The sequence below is a fragment of the Diplotaxodon limnothrissa genome, linkage group LG9 (genome assembly GCF_057381915.1).
Source record: "Diplotaxodon limnothrissa isolate DT_005_m linkage group LG9, D_limnothrissa_male_GT1.1, whole genome shotgun sequence".
Classification (NCBI taxonomy): Eukaryota; Metazoa; Chordata; class Actinopteri; order Cichliformes; family Cichlidae; genus Diplotaxodon; species Diplotaxodon limnothrissa.
This window is the reverse complement of record NC_140604.1, coordinates 28,425,662-28,440,865: the sequence shown is the minus strand read 5'-3', so window position 1 is coordinate 28,440,865 and position 15,204 is coordinate 28,425,662. Positions and strand designations below refer to the sequence as shown.

Sequence of the window (15,204 nt, the reverse complement as noted above, 5' to 3'; positions counted from 1 at the left end):
TCACTCAGTTCTACGTTAAATCACTCACAAACACACGTGTGAGTTTGAATGGTGTTTATTTATTGTTAAGGCACAACAGAAAGTCAGCAGCACAGTGCTGACTTTTACACACAGAAAGGAGTGAGGATCTTTTCTTGGCCTGTCAGTTCTGGGCAGTAGTGTAGTCGAGGGAAAACTCAGGAATTTGAAGTTAGGCATCCCCCCCTTTTCCAGTGAAGAGAGAGGGCATTGATGCGTACATGGATAAAAACATGTTCCAAGTATTTACACTGTTATGAATTACTTTATTGTATCCGAGGTCTTCTACAGGAATAAAAGCTTATTGACAAAAGGTGTTTACATGTGCCTCCCCATACAGGAAATATAAACTTAACAACCAATACCTGCCTTTTAATTAACACGTTGACATTTATTGGTGATGTCATCACACAATACTCAAATGTGAGCAGTTTCTGGGGGAACACAGAGTCGTGGGTAATAAAACACGACTCTGTGAAAACAGTCTGGTTTCTCTCAGCCATCAGGCCAACGGATCCCAATCGAAGGAATAATCAGACACACACTTGTTTCGGTTCAAACCTCTTTGGTAACAAGGCACCCATGCAGTCATTACACGGCATCACGCAGACGTACAAACACACACATACACACATTCAGAAATGCTTCTATATGTAACTCTGGACTCTTGCTTCATCTATTTATCACATTCATCTATCACAATGAGAAAAAATTGGCACATTTTGTTTCATTCAGAAACACCCTGCTACTGATTTTTGTGCACGAGAAACAAGGCCACTTCAGTTTTCTGTAATGCATCCAGGCTCGTAACTGCTTAAACAGAAAGTAACGCACCCGTACTGCTACATCAGCTGTGCAAACATTCTGAAAAGGCACCACATGCATTCAAAGTAAATACTCCTGTTTTTTATACCGCATAATTCTGACCACGCTCATCTTCGTTACATAACTAACCACATTCTTATTAGTGAGATGCAGCGACATGTAAAAATATTATTTCTTTCATTCGGATTCCAGTGGAAAAACCAGTGAAAATAAGTGACTGTTAGAGATTTGTTGATTAAAGATCTCAGTATGTATTTAATGTATAAATTCTGCACAGTTTTGTATTAAATATAGCTTAAATAGAAATCTCAGTCTTTCTTTCCATGCTATTGAGAGAGCAGCTTTTTTCCCCAAGTTCAGTCATTCATTCATTCGGGGCAATCTGACCCATATTGACCCTCTCAGTGGCAGTTTTGGCATTTAGGGTGACACTTTCGGTTGTTCACGTTGCAACGACATCCTCCACTGGTGTCTCCTGGACCCTTTAAAAGCAACAGAATGAGGAACATGCTTTGATGGAAAACAAGGCTTTGCAGTCTTTTTAGGTAGACATAAACAGTTTTTGAGTCTATCTGACCAAGGTTACTAAATAAAGCAAAAATAGATAAATTGTTAAAGTTAAGGTAGAAAGGACAGATTTCATACCCTTGGCCCCCAGCGTGGCCCTCTGGTTACCCAGCAGATCTCAGTGTGACAGACTGTACAGCGCAGCCAGTCACATCCATCTCTCTTCTGTACAATGATGCCACACTGTGGACAGCGCATGGCCTCCCCTGACTGCACAAGAGTCTGTTTGTGAGAGATAAAATGAGAACAAGAAAAAGAAGAAAGAATATGAGACCCGAGGATATGGAAAGCATTACCAGTATATATCAGTTTGTCTGTAAGCATTAGACCACAAAGCCATTCACTGCTTACGAGTGGAGGTAAAAATGGATCTGCAACACTGTCCCTTCTATCTCTGTGCATTACAAATAGCCTTAAAACAGTGTACAACTCAAAAGAACTCTCTGTCATGTCGCACATCCCACATACAGTACAGATGTTGTGGTTAGAAGTTCACATACACTCATCATTGGCTGTCATGGTAATTTGGGGATTTTAATGATTTCTTTGGACGGTTCTTTTTCCAGGGTGGCACTGTTCAGCATACATCTTTTGTTACTTTGTTACTTTAAAACCAAGAATTTCTTGCACAGGTTTGAATTTATTTGAGATATTCGCTAATCTACACAGATTTAAAGGTATACACACAGGCACAAATATATACATACACTCACTTAAATGTTTTAATAATTAGTGATGAAGGTTCTACAATGTGTGGTGGCACGGTGGTTAGCACTGTTGCCGCACAGCAAGAAGGTCCTGAGTTCAATTCCACCATCAGGCCGGGGTCTTTCTGTGTGGAGTTTGCATGTTCTCCCCGTGTTTGCGTGGGTTCTCTCCGGGTACTCCGGCTTCCTCCCACCGTCCAAAGACATGCAGCTTGTGGGGATAGGTTAATTGGATAATCCAAATTGCCACTAGGTGTGAATGTGAGTGTGAATGGTTGTCTGTCCCTATGTGTTGGCCCTGTGACAGACTGGCGACCTGTCCAGGGTGTACCCCGCCTTTCGCCCTATGACAGCTGGGATAGGCTCCAGCGCCCCCCGCGACCCTGAAAAGGATAAGCGGAAGCGAATGGATGGATGGATGGTTCTACAATGTCTTTTAACTTGACAAAGCCAAGGCACGCTTACGTCTTGTTAGTAATTGTGATTGACTACAACTTTTTGTTTTTATTTGCTGCATAAAAGGGATTTATGTGCTGATCATGAAAGATGCCCCTGCTCCAAAATCAACACCATCTAGTTCAACTGAAATTTGCAGCTGCCCCCATGGACAAGCCAAATGTGTTTTATGGTCAGATTGAGCTATTTGGCCACAATTGCAAGACACATGTTTGGAGGAGTAAGGGTGTGGCTTTCAAACTTAAAAACAAAGTAAAACTGTGAAGCATGGTGGTGGTAGCATCGTGTTCTAGGGTTGTTTTGCTGCCAGTGGTACTGGTACAATACACAGAATGGATAGAATAATGAAGAAGGACTACCTCCAAATTCTTCAGCTTCACCGTAAATCAACAGCTGGATGGTTGAAACTTTGATTCAGTTGGTGTTGAGACAGGACAATGATTCCAAATACACACATGAACTGGTTTTGGATTGGATAAAGCAGGCTAACATTAAGCTTCTGCAATGGTCTTCCCAATGTACAAACTTCAAACCTACTGAAGACTTGTGGATTAAAAGCGGGTCTGTGCCAAGAGACCAACTAATTTAAAGAACTCTACCAATTCTGCCAAGAAGAGTGGTTAAATATCACAGACAGAATTATAGCAGAAGCTTGTTGATGGCTACCAAAACATCTGCTCATAGTACAACTTGCTATGAGATATTTAACCAAATGTTAGTGGGGTTGTATGTATAGATCTGAGCCTGTATGGATTAGAAACTCGTGCACCCAATTCTTGTTTTTCAAAGTAATAAAAATGTATCCTGCCGTTCAAAGAAATAACTAAAAACCCCAAATTACCGTGATATTCATGCCACAAGGAATGTATGAAAACTTCTGACCACAACTCCATGTCTGTTGTAGCTCACATTTAGTAGATGTGTTGTCCTTCGAGCAGCAGAGTCATTGATAGCACGCGCTGCAAGATCGTCCTGGTACTGCTTACAATTCATACCCTCATGGATAGACTGAGGAGAAAATAGAAAGAGGAACAAATAAGGATCTTTTAAAAACTGTAATTTATGTAAATCACTCTAGGACAATTGGATAAATTCAATAAAAATGTAGCTAGGAATGAGCAAAACAGGCATTCTTTGCAGAAATAAACATTTCTTATTCAATTTGCAGTTAGCATGAGGCAACCAAACCAGTTAAAACCATGTCAATACTTGGACATTTTTTCATTTATGTACGGTATTCATTTTTACAAAGTATTTTTCATTTTTAACAGCATAATGTGCAATTAAAATGAACTGTTCCTGGCAGAAGCCACTCAAATAAACTTATTCTAAATGAGCTTGGACTAATTAATTAGTTCAAAGTTCAGTCTGCATCTCTACATAGTATATGTGCAAATCTAATGCATCACATGAGTTCAAGCAACCAATATAGGAACAAAAGACAGGAATAAATTATTAAATTTCATTTTATACCAGTATATACTGTGTATGATTTCTACCTTGCAGATTAGGCAGTTGTGTTTCTTGCAGACAGGGCAGTGGAAGACATTGACAGTATCCTCATACACACACCAGCCCAGACAGTCAGGAGTAGCACAGTGATAGCTGCCCTCACACCGAGACTCTGCAACTGAAAGGCCCCTCTGCAGCCAGCGTTCATACTCCTCTGCAGGAACCAACTGTCACCAGGAAACAGGAGGAAGATGGTGAATGTGTGCTAACACTAAAAGATAAAACTGTAGCTTTAAAAACAAAACAAAAAAAAAAAAATGTGTCAGAAGCTGTTAGTTGGTCTCACTCACAGCTCTGATCTCCCTCTCCTGCAGGAAGCAGGAACAGGAGTATGTGTCATCTCTGTAGGGACAGGACACCTCGGGCTCCTCGCTCAGCATAATGACAGAGCGCAAGCACTCTCTAAGCAGGCGTGCACACAAACACAGAAAAGTCACCCAAGGTGTACAAGAAAAACAAAACAAATCAAAAAACCGCCACCCCTTAAATTTTACCTGCAAAAACAGTGCAGACACTCCCTCAGGAGGATGCCATCTCCCGGCTGTAAGCCTGCATAGCAGATCCTACACTCCACAGATTCAGGGTTAGGCACCAGGTCCTGACCATCCATCATCACCAGCCGGGCAAAGTTCTGCCTTCGCTCCTCCTCCCTCGCCTGGAAGAAGGAGCGGTGTTGTTGGAGGAGGGAAGTGAGGGTTAAAGGCAAGTTCTGTAAACTGCGCTCTTCCAGCTTTTTCTTATAATGTGCATTTTAAACTCGAAAATGCTCAAAATCCTCATTTACACAAACACAGACAAGCACACAGAGTCAAAACCTTTTATTTTTATCCATTCAGAGTATATACAGTATTGCAGTGCAAAATAAATGACTCATACATTCAACTCGGTGGCAACTATTGCTCCTAAAGAGTTCATTAAAAAGCCACTTCATTTGATTTGCTGAAAGGCTGCAGTGATTACGACTGTCACTGGATGTTCAATATGAGTAACGTCTTTTGGAGCCAGGGTCAAAATGTAAAAAGAAATCTCACAGGTTTTTTTTAAAAACCTGCCCGTCCTTGTCAGCATTACTGCTCATTCAGAGCACGTTTTCCACATTTTTCAGAAAATGTGCAAAAAAAAAAAAAAAAGTAACATGTTCTCACACAGCCTGTAAACTGCACGATCTTATGAATCTGCAAATATGGGATGCAACCGATGCATGAAGGCAGCTTAAAATGACTTCAGGGGTAAAATTCGACAGTTTTATTGCATAAATGTGGATATACATGAATATAGTCATGGGCAGTGGAGATGGTGCTTCAAGGATAGAAATGAACATAAGGTGTATGTCTGCCTGTGTCTGTGTGTTCAGTAGTTCTGGTCCAGGTTAAACAGGAGTGAGGTGTTTTGAAGCCCAGCACTCTTCAGCCCCTCTCTTCTCCCTTTCTCCTTCAAAAAACAGAGACAGAAGAGAAGAGAGTCAACCTGAGAGAGCCTGAAAGTTTCAATTCAAATACCACGGTTATTAATTTTTTTCTAAATAAATACATATCACCCTCTCCCTTTCATCGGTTTCACTTTGAGCATTTTGTCAAATTTGGCCAAACTGTGTGTCACTAAGTGGTGCTCCCCTCCCTGAATTTTTAACTGAGCTTTGTGTGCCCACCATCATGTTATATTCCAGAAATCATATTAAGTATGTGCACGTAAAACCATACTACCCGGAATGTATTCTTTTTTTAAATACCTGCTGGTATTGTCGGATAGCTTCTTTCTCCTTCTGAATTCTTCTGAGCTCCAGTGTATCAGGTCGATATCCCCCCGGGACAACGTAGTTCTCAGGTCGGTCCGTACTGCAGATCTCACAGCCCGGCCGTGTTGGTTTGTTAATGTAGGTGCACGAAGGACATGACCAACCCTGAAAATTTGTTTAGCGCCGTTATTCTCTACATTCTTTTTACCTTACTGAACTTAACTGTGTGTCCTTTAAGTATATGTTTTCGATAGGTTGACAAAAATTACATTACCTGGGTAGGCGATGTTTTCGGGCTCAGGGCTTTATCAAGCTGAGGCATCTCTAGGTTGATGAGATCTCTGATCTCTCTGATGTTTTGCCTCTCTAAACCGCCTGAGGCATTTAAGGAGAAAAAAAAGAGACTGAGCAGCCAACATCAAATCTGCGTGCAAACATGTTTGCTCAATATGCCAGTGTGTGAAAGACTTTATGGCACCTTTATGGTGTATGCATATAGATTTAAATTGAGTAATTATTTCTTTTCCTTGGTATTCTGCTGAGTTACATTTTCACTATGTGGGCACAGACCATACAAAGTCACAGACAAACTATGTTTAGTAGGGGATTGCTCACTTTACATTATTTATTTATTTATTTTTATCTAACAATAGAAATAAGGTGTTAAACAGTCATACAAGGTGAGATCAATAAAGTCTTTGAATCTGTCACTGAAAAAAAGAAAGCCATACTTAATTTAAATGTAGTCACTATTTTTGGTCTTCTTGGGCAGTGTGCAACAACTTCAAACACTTCTGCTTCTAGATCATGTCTCAGAAACTGTGCTGTGACCTACTTTGTGTGACAAAATATTAAGTTCTTTGTCAGACAGGTCAGGAGCATGCTTGTCACTCTTTTCCCTTCGACATTCATCCCACCGTGTGAAACGTTCATTCCCCCAGCATTAGGCTGTCAATGCAGGCCACTACTGTAACGTCTCAAGGTGCCTGAGAGTTCAACACGCGCTGAACTGAGCAGGCAGAAGCTTTTTCATCACACCATCACACTCATGAGCCCTACTCTCTGTCTTCATACTCAAAAAAATATATCGATACTGCACTGTATTGCAATATTTTACATGGCTATTTTGTATCGATACAGGGGCACCAAATATCGATATTTTATGAAATAAATAAAGATACGTAAATAAATGGGAACGCTGCTCTGCTAACATGAGACGAGCCCTCTAATAGCAACAGTGTTCATCTCCTGCACGGCGATCCTGAGATAATTTTAGCTGAGCAATCTTACAATAAATCAGCTCACCCGAAAAAACAGCCAACACTGGACACACTCAGCTTGACAGAGTGTATAATTACCAATTTGTCCTCATTCAGTCACAGACTGATTCCATTGTGATAAATTGTAGTATATGTTATTGTGAGCTTATTGCAAAATGCTAAAAATTGCAATAATACTGTATCGTGGGTAGCGGTGCAACAGATCAAAAATCTCACGGTTCGGATCAGATCGGTTTTAAGTCACGGATTGGATCAATTTTCGGATCAGCAAAAATAGAAAAAAAAGACAAAAATTCGACTCGCCATTTACTTATTTAAGTATTTTTTGCCTATTAAAAAACATTCAAGTGAAGACTCATTCCACACACTTATATAAAAACAAATTAAGGTGCAATATGGACATTATGGACCATGCTGGGCATCCTCTGCACACGGCCATAAACAACCAGAGGAGTCTGTTCAGTGACAGGTTGCTTCTCCCAAAGTCAAGGACCAGCAGACTTAAAAAGTCCTTTGTCCCACACGCCAACAAACTGTTTAACTCCTCGCTGGAGGGGAGAGGGAGGGGAAACGGGGACAAAGGAGGGGCGAACAAGTAAGCTGTAGTGCCTTTTCACTGTGCAATAGTTTTTGTTAATAACCAACGGTGTAATAGACTCACAATACTTGAAATGTGCCGTTCCCTTGTATTCTTATTCCTATTTATTCTTTTTATCCCTTTTGTATTCTCTGTGTTTATATATCTGGTATATTTCTGCTCACATTCTGCAACTTCTGTGGGTGCTGTGCTACTGGAAACTGAATTTCCCAGAGGAACCCACCCAAGGGATAAAGTTTCATCTAATCTAATGTGATCTATAGGGCAGTACAGGGCCACTCCGCTGTGATATAACGAGCGGTCACGGTCACGTGGCTTTCCTTTGCCCTGGAGGTCCACCCATTTGTAGTTTGAGCAACAGAAGATGCCTGGGACAGTTCAGCCATAACTTTAAACTTCTCCTGCTCATACATGCTTGGAACGATCTTGTCACACTGAAGTGGACGCGCAACGAGATATCATAGCGTGGCTCAAGCACATTCATCACAGTTTAAACCCCTTGTTTTGCACAACGGAATACGGCCTCCTGTCTGCAACTAAACACCCCAGTAGCTTTTGTAATAACTTTAGCCCGGTCGGATTGGTTGGCAAAGGGCTGCTTAAATGCCGCAAACTCCTCTGCTCTGCCACTTGGACCGCTAGCGCTGGCCATAACTACCGGCTGACAGACTGACCTCGCGCACCATACACATACTTTTTTCTCTTTTTCGAATCTTTGGATCACGTGCGTACCGAACCGTGGAGTGGGATCGGTTCGGATTTCAGATCAACTGTGATCCGTTGCACCACTAATCACGGGTGGTCTTATGATTCACAGAATCATAGACAGATGAACACTTGCAAACTGGCAGAACAGGACTTTTAGGAACTGATCTAGAATAGCAGGAGCCCTGGAAGCAATGTGGAGGTGCACAAGAACACAACCTTAAAGAGGAGACCTTTCAATTTTAAATCACGCTAAGTTTTTGCTTTTTTGTGGGAAGACTCATCTCGTATTAGAATAACATATAGAAGATAAGAAAGTGACATACCATGGTGTATTTTTCAAAGCAATGATCACAAGGGTTTTAGTGATAAGGTGTTCAAAGGCCCTTTGTTAGTAAAGCAACAAATACACATGTGTAATTGTGATTTAAATAGCTCAGATTTCACATAAACCACTGTGAAGAGACCACATCTTACCAGTGTTAGTATTGGTAAGGAGTCTAGAAGGAAGTGTGGTGTAAGGCCTCCAGTCCTGAGATGAGGGGCCATTTGCAGAGGTAGCAGGGAGTGGCGGGTTTGGAGAAGACTGAGATGAAGGGCTGAAGAGGAGGATGCTCTCCTGATCCTGCTGGAGGGCCTGCGGGGTCAAGCGAGCGTGGCGGGCTGACAAGAGGTACAAGAAGGCCGTGTCACCGTGCTGACGAACACCGTACGACGCGAGGGATCGGTTGTCGAAGCACAAGCACTGGCCGATCACCCAGCGCTGCACTCGTGGGTGGAAGCCGTATTCGAGAAACATCTAGAAAAAAAACAAAGAGAATGACGATGAATGAGAGAGAAACATTAACAGTGGGGCAGAATCGAAACCATGCTGTGAAAGGAATATGATAAACATATATATGTGTAGCTCAAATTAACCTGCTGTTTCAGCGACGCAGTAGTCATGTGTGGGAAAACTTTCACAGTGACACAACAGGATGAGGACGAATCCTCCACTACGACAGCCAAACTGCGAGACAAGATGAAACCCGTGCAAACAACTAAGATTACATCAAATTATCAAAACATAAAACTACTGATTATAGATCGTGCCGCGAAGTATCGAAATCATAACGAGTAATCGTGTTCCTACTTGACTTCATTGTATTCGTGGTCTCTGGTGGAGGGCTGGATCCTAAGTGCAGCACGCTGATGGGCGAGCGTAGCAGCAAAGGCAGAAGCAGACTGCATGTCACCTGCCTCTATCGCCTTGGTCAGCTCTATACAAGTGTCCTCTGCAGATGAAACAAATGCACGCATGATGAAACACAGAGAGACATGCAGAGATCAGAAGGGCGCTAACAACAAATAAATGAATGAAAACAGAAACAGAGGTGTCACACTCACCTGTTTGCTGCAAAGCTAAGGTGTTCTGATGATGGGGACCGTCAGGGGGCTGCTGTGGCTCATTATGGTGAGAGAAGGCTGCCAATATATAAATTTGAAACCCAGAGGGGGAAAAAAGATTTTAACTAAACAGATTTCAAAGACAAGAAAGAGATAAAGAAAACACATTAAGCTCCAGAAGAAACTCAATCATTCTGTGATTTTATCATTTCGCAAGTTTGTGTGAATTGAGCCCTGAGGGGGAAGCAAGGCAACGTATGGAAATATGAAGAGTAACAGCTAACGTCTGCCACTCGGTTTCCACTATGAAAGTGGAATCAGTTGACAGTGCTGTGCTTGGTTCCACAGGGCTAATTTGAATATCAGACCATCACTTCCACAGTTTGTATCCCAGTCACGCACACAACGCTGCACTTTTTCAAAAAAGAGAGGTCCCCATTGTTTGAGTGCAACGCTGTCGAGCAGCCGTGCAGACCAGGAAAGACGCGCAGTGCTTCATGCAGGTCCAAGTAATTGCTCTCGATTTTATTTTAATAAATCAATGTGTATGTCACGTTTATCTTATACGGTTTAACATGTACGAACTTACGTTTTGCATATATTACTCATGTTGCCTGTCCGATAATTTGTACAGCACTGTTGTTGCGTTTGCTTAGCTAAAAACATGCTTAAATAAATTTTAATTGATTGGATTTTGTGAAACTTCAAACATACAGCCAGCGGCACGAACAACTATTTTTAGCCATGATGAGAACAAAGAGCTCTCAGCTCACACAGGCCTCAGCATCCTTCAGTCAGCATGGGCAGTAACACATATACCGGAGAAGTTAAGGGAAGGGTAGGTCACAACAAACACCGAAGTGACGCAGGTTTGTTTTCTGTATTGTATGTTAAAAAATAAGGAAAAATGCTCAGGGCATGATTTAAACGATGCTCACTTTACTTAAAACGACACTTTATAGCTTTACGAACATCACAATGATGTCATTATTAGCCTACTGAGACAATCTGAGGTTTATCGTTCATCAGAGTATAAACCCTATACTCTGATGAAGCTTGGAATGGTGAGGTTCATGGTGGTGTTGCTACCAACCACTGAACACAGTCAATTTTATACCTTAATTTGCACAAACACAAGTTCCCTACAGGGTGGATCAGCATAACAAAAGCATCCTACAATATTTTGCAAATTTGAATGCATTTGCACCATGGTGGTGTGGGGTTATAATATTATCTTATGCCATGTTATACCCCTGATTAATGATTGTGAAAGTATTATGTAGTTTTAGTTTGTAGTATTCTCCTGAATTAGAAGAAGGTGATAACTATTACAGTTATTAAACTGATTTGTATTACATTAGACTGCTGATTCAGTGTGAATGAATGATATTGTTCATGATGCATTATACTGCTGAGTTATAAGAAATACTGTTTTCGGAGAGTCAGGACTTTGCTTTTTCTGATAGTAGAGGAGACAGAGAGCACATTCCACGGGAGCTTCACCCCCACCGTTGCCGCCGTTGTTAAAGGCAGACAAAATAGGGAGCCAAGGCCATAAGTCAGGCTCGCTAGGAGTTAGAAAGAATGAATGTGTAGGTTTTTACGACTAGGTGGGGGCCACTAAATGCTATAAGAGTTTGAGTAACCCTCCACCAGTTGGAGATTTGCTGTGACCCTCTGCATGCATGTCTCCCCATCCGGATGGTTGATGCTCAAAAGTGTTGAATTGTATGTAATAAAGTAATTGTTGATTGAGCATTTATACACCGAGTATTGTCCTTCCTTCAGCCCAAAGATCGAAAGAATTGGGAGGATTTAACAATTTAAAGCAAATTAAAGCTATTGCCTCACATCAAGAAGTTCCTGGGTTTGACTCTACCATCCGGCACTAGCCTTTATGTGTGGAGTTTGCATGTTCTCAGCGTGTCTGAGTGGGCTCTCTCTGGTTACTCTGGCTTCTCCCACAGTGCAAAGACATGCAGTTAGCAGGGTTAAATTATTTGGTTATTTTAAATTTGTCATGTGTTAATGGTTGTTTTTCTGGGTCAACTGGATAAGCAGAATAAAAAGGCTAGATGGACTTTGCTCCAAGGCCAAATATCTGTTTGTCATCTACAAGTATTTGCTCTCCTGGGTGACTGACCTCTGTGTGCTTCTCTTAGTGACGACATCACCACAGTAGCCCACTCCTGGGCTTCCTGCTCGCAGCGAAAGTTGAAGCTGATGCGATCATTGGGAGGAACGGCCAAACTCAGCTCGTGGCACTTTGGCGACTTCACCTCGTAGTTCACGCTCCTCAAATCAAACTCGGCGATGGTCTGAAATAATAAAGAGCGAGCGACAGTCAGAGGAAATCAAAGGCTGTCGTTTTTGTCACTGTGTGATGGATTTGTCTAAACTTTAATTTCCCACTATATTGTAAAAAAAATGTAGTTAGATAAAATAGACATGTGTATAAAACATAACATTTGCTTCCAAGCAAAGTGGCCTGAATCTGTCCCCCTTGGTCATGGGTGCCCTTTAAAAACACCCAAACAACCTGTGCAAAGAGGATATGGACAGACATTAATTTCCTTCACAAAAGAGTGGTAAAAATGGTAATATCTATTTTTAAAAAAAGAACCTGCCTTGCCAAAAAACATTTTAATATTTAATGATTTAGAATCACTACCTCAAGTTGTCAAGGGTATGGCCTTTGCATAAGGCAATTTACATAAGAAACTTAAGACCCTGGAGGGTCTGCGGGGATTTCCTAGACCAGGATGGCTTTGGTGTAAAGCCAGAAAACTGTAAATCACTGCACTGCTTGAGGTAGTGCTCATTAAAAATAAACCTGGACAACATAAAGCCTTGCATTGATGTGGAGGTACATCTAGAATACATCTCTTTCCTATTATCTTTTCACAGCCTGTTAACAACGTTTAAACACACATACCACAACAAGCCAACCCCCGCACTGCTGTGAACTCACCACACTCCGGCCAGTCCCGCCGTTCTCCAGGAGCGACAGCCGGAATTCCCCGGATTTCCCCGGGTCCATGCTGAGCTGCAGTCTCAGTGACTCATCACCTGCTCCCGGAAGACACAGCGGCCGAATCCCAGAATGGCACACTGACACCCGAACCGACATGAGGACGGTGTGGCAGCCAAGTTGAGACTGCGAGGCCCCATAGTGGCTGGGGAACGCGGCGGAGTGGTCCGGTGTGTGATCGGGGGAGGAGTGAGCCCAACCGCCTGAACTCAGCGACATCCTGCCCGAAGACTCATGTAGAAAATAGTTCCAGCGGAGTCCCGTCTGCCTGTCTGTTTACCTCCTGTCCCGCGTTCTTACCTGGTCTCGGCTTTCCTTTCTTTTACATTTCTGTCAGTGAGTCGTTTGACTGGTTATTTGACAGAGTCAGTGTCAACAGGAAGCAAGTGCGCAGAGTCGGAGAACTATTTTAGAGCCACTTCCAAAAAGTCAAACGCGAGCGATGTTTCACTTCTCTCTTCTTTTTTTAGAGAAAGCTCCGTTTCAGGCAGATTCGGTGTGTCTTATTTTGGCTTCTAAGTAAAGTTCCTTTGCCTGTAGTCCCATAAATACCGTCCTGACTCCAAGGTTATGGTAGTAGTTTGAGACTGGTATCGATATGTTGCTGTTTGCTTTCATTTCACATTGCGCATGCGTTCTCGTTGGGTGACGTATGCCGCTGTAATATTTATGAATCATGTGAACGCTGTTTCTTTTTTTAGCTGCACCGAAGATTCACTTCTTTCTTGTCTCTTAACACACTGTATATTTATATATTGCACACATATATTTGTTTGCGATGTAGTCCAGTAAAAAAGTCTATGTGCGCATTTGACCACAGAGAGGCAGCAAAGCATTCAGTTTACAAAAACGGTGGATGCATGTTCCCGGTATCTTCTAAATAATTCATGTCTGTGGAAATATATATAGTATTTATATAAGATTTTCAAGATCAACAGTGACTCCGTGTAAGCAAAGGAGTTTTTTTTCAGTCTGCATTCGTTTTAGTTCTCACTTTTTGAGACTTTGTTAAGTGTCCTTTTTAGTAGTCTCGACCCAGGTGAGACTTAAACCCACAACCACCAGCTCCAGAGGATGGTGCCTTGTCCATTAGGCCTCTGGGCCTCTCTGGTCCATTGCTCTCATCTGATGGCCTGAAAATGGCTTTTGTGACATTCAACAGAAAACATTTACCAGCCATCTATTCAACAGTGACCTTTCGTAAAAGGTTTACTTTTAAAATATTCATGTCCTCACAAAAATAAAAATTTTGTGTCCTTTTTTTAATGTCCTTTTCGCCCCCTGAGCTGTCTGTGTGTAAGGTTTGTGGATGTAGAATGTTTGTCTATATAAATGGCCTTTGTTCTGAATTCAAGGTGCAAGGGAAATACCTCCTGTTGTCTCATCCTCACACGCTTTAGATCATGGATAGTGTGTCAGCAATGTAGGAAAGAAGAGAAATGCTTTTGATCAGGGAGATCGAACCCAACATGGTATGCCACATACAACCCTCTTTGATCTCAAGTGGGACAAACTCCCGTTTTTGCCAGTGTAAAGATGTTTAACTACATTAAAGAAAACTTACTTAAGTGTAGCATGAATCACAACAGGGAGGACTTTATCAGTAGGGTTAGGAGCCTGTGCCAACCTGCGTTAAATTACTAACCCTATTGATCCCCATGTATTCTTGACCCAGGTGGGACTTGAACCCACAATCCCCAGCTCCGGAGTCTGGTGCCTTGTCCATTAGGCCACTAGGCCACTGGCTCCACTTGGCTGCCATTTATAAATAATTAACATATCTTGATCTTTCAGCTATATTATTCATAGCATGTCATGGAGAAGGAAGCCCTGCTGGTTACCTGGTGCTGTGACTTGATCAATACTTCTATAACACAAAGAAAGCTAATCAGCGATTATTCGGGGACCTATGACCCCACAGTCACGAGAGAAAAGTTTAAAATGAAAGATACTGCAATGTCGTGTGTTTTTGCTTTCAGGCAGGAAAATGTGCAGCTGGAATTATCTGGGCAGGAGAAAACAATGCTAACACCCATCACAGCAGTGAGATAAAACATTGCACACAAGGAACTGAGAACATTTTTCTGTGCCCTTTTTAAATGTATTCGTCTGCAAAATGCATCCAAGGGTGACACCAGCAAATAAGGGTTCCCTGTCATAAATCTAATTTGCTTCATTATTTATGGATTTTTCCACGTTGTGTTGCAATTGCACATCCTCAGGTTGTTATCTTCTCATTACTGCAGCCACACTCTGCAACATACAATCTGATCTCAGCCATGACGCAATTATGGCTGCTCTAATCGGTAGGAGGGGCACAAAAGTGCTGCCGCAGGGTGGAGTTGTGTACATGAACATAAACATGTGCTATCAGTGATAGTCTG

At 41.9% G+C, this 15,204-nt stretch overlaps 1 protein-coding gene and 1 non-coding gene across 2 annotated transcripts; both read right to left on the bottom strand.

Moving 5' to 3' along the window:
* Positions 1 to 48: 48 nt before the first annotated feature.
* shrprbck1r (sharpin and rbck1 related) lies at positions 49 to 13,437 on the bottom strand. The gene is made up of 14 exons (XM_085362972.1): positions 12,761 to 13,437; positions 11,933 to 12,107; positions 9,790 to 9,867; positions 9,536 to 9,677; positions 9,322 to 9,412; positions 8,881 to 9,202; positions 6,095 to 6,195; positions 5,815 to 5,985; positions 4,580 to 4,740; positions 4,376 to 4,487; positions 4,073 to 4,252; positions 3,483 to 3,581; positions 1,489 to 1,632; positions 49 to 1,325 (listed from the first exon to the last, which is right to left on the bottom strand). The coding sequence occupies exons 1-14, from the start codon at positions 13,037 to 13,039 to the stop codon at positions 1,245 to 1,247; spliced, it is 2,136 nt and encodes a 711-aa protein (XP_085219098.1). The 5' UTR covers positions 13,040 to 13,437; the 3' UTR covers positions 49 to 1,244.
* A 1,050-nt stretch (positions 13,438 to 14,487) lies between these two features.
* Positions 14,488 to 14,560, bottom strand: trnar-ccg (transfer RNA arginine (anticodon CCG)). The gene has a single exon. It is a non-coding gene; the product is annotated as a tRNA-Arg (tRNA).
* Positions 14,561 to 15,204: the final 644 nt, after the last annotated feature.

Excerpts from the sequence above, each read along its gene's own strand:
- shrprbck1r (XM_085362972.1), bottom strand. The coding sequence starts at position 13,039 with ATGTCGCTGAGTTCAGGCGGTTGGGCTCACTCCTCCCCCGATCACACA. Across the intron at positions 9,203-9,321 it reads CTGCGTCGCTGAAACAGCAG|ATGTTTCTCGAATACGGCTT; the intron begins GTTAATTTGAGC and ends TTTTTTTTCTAG. Across the intron at positions 3,582-4,072 it reads ACAACTGCCTAATCTGCAAG|TCTATCCATGAGGGTATGAA; the intron begins GTAGAAATCATA and ends TTTTCTCCTCAG.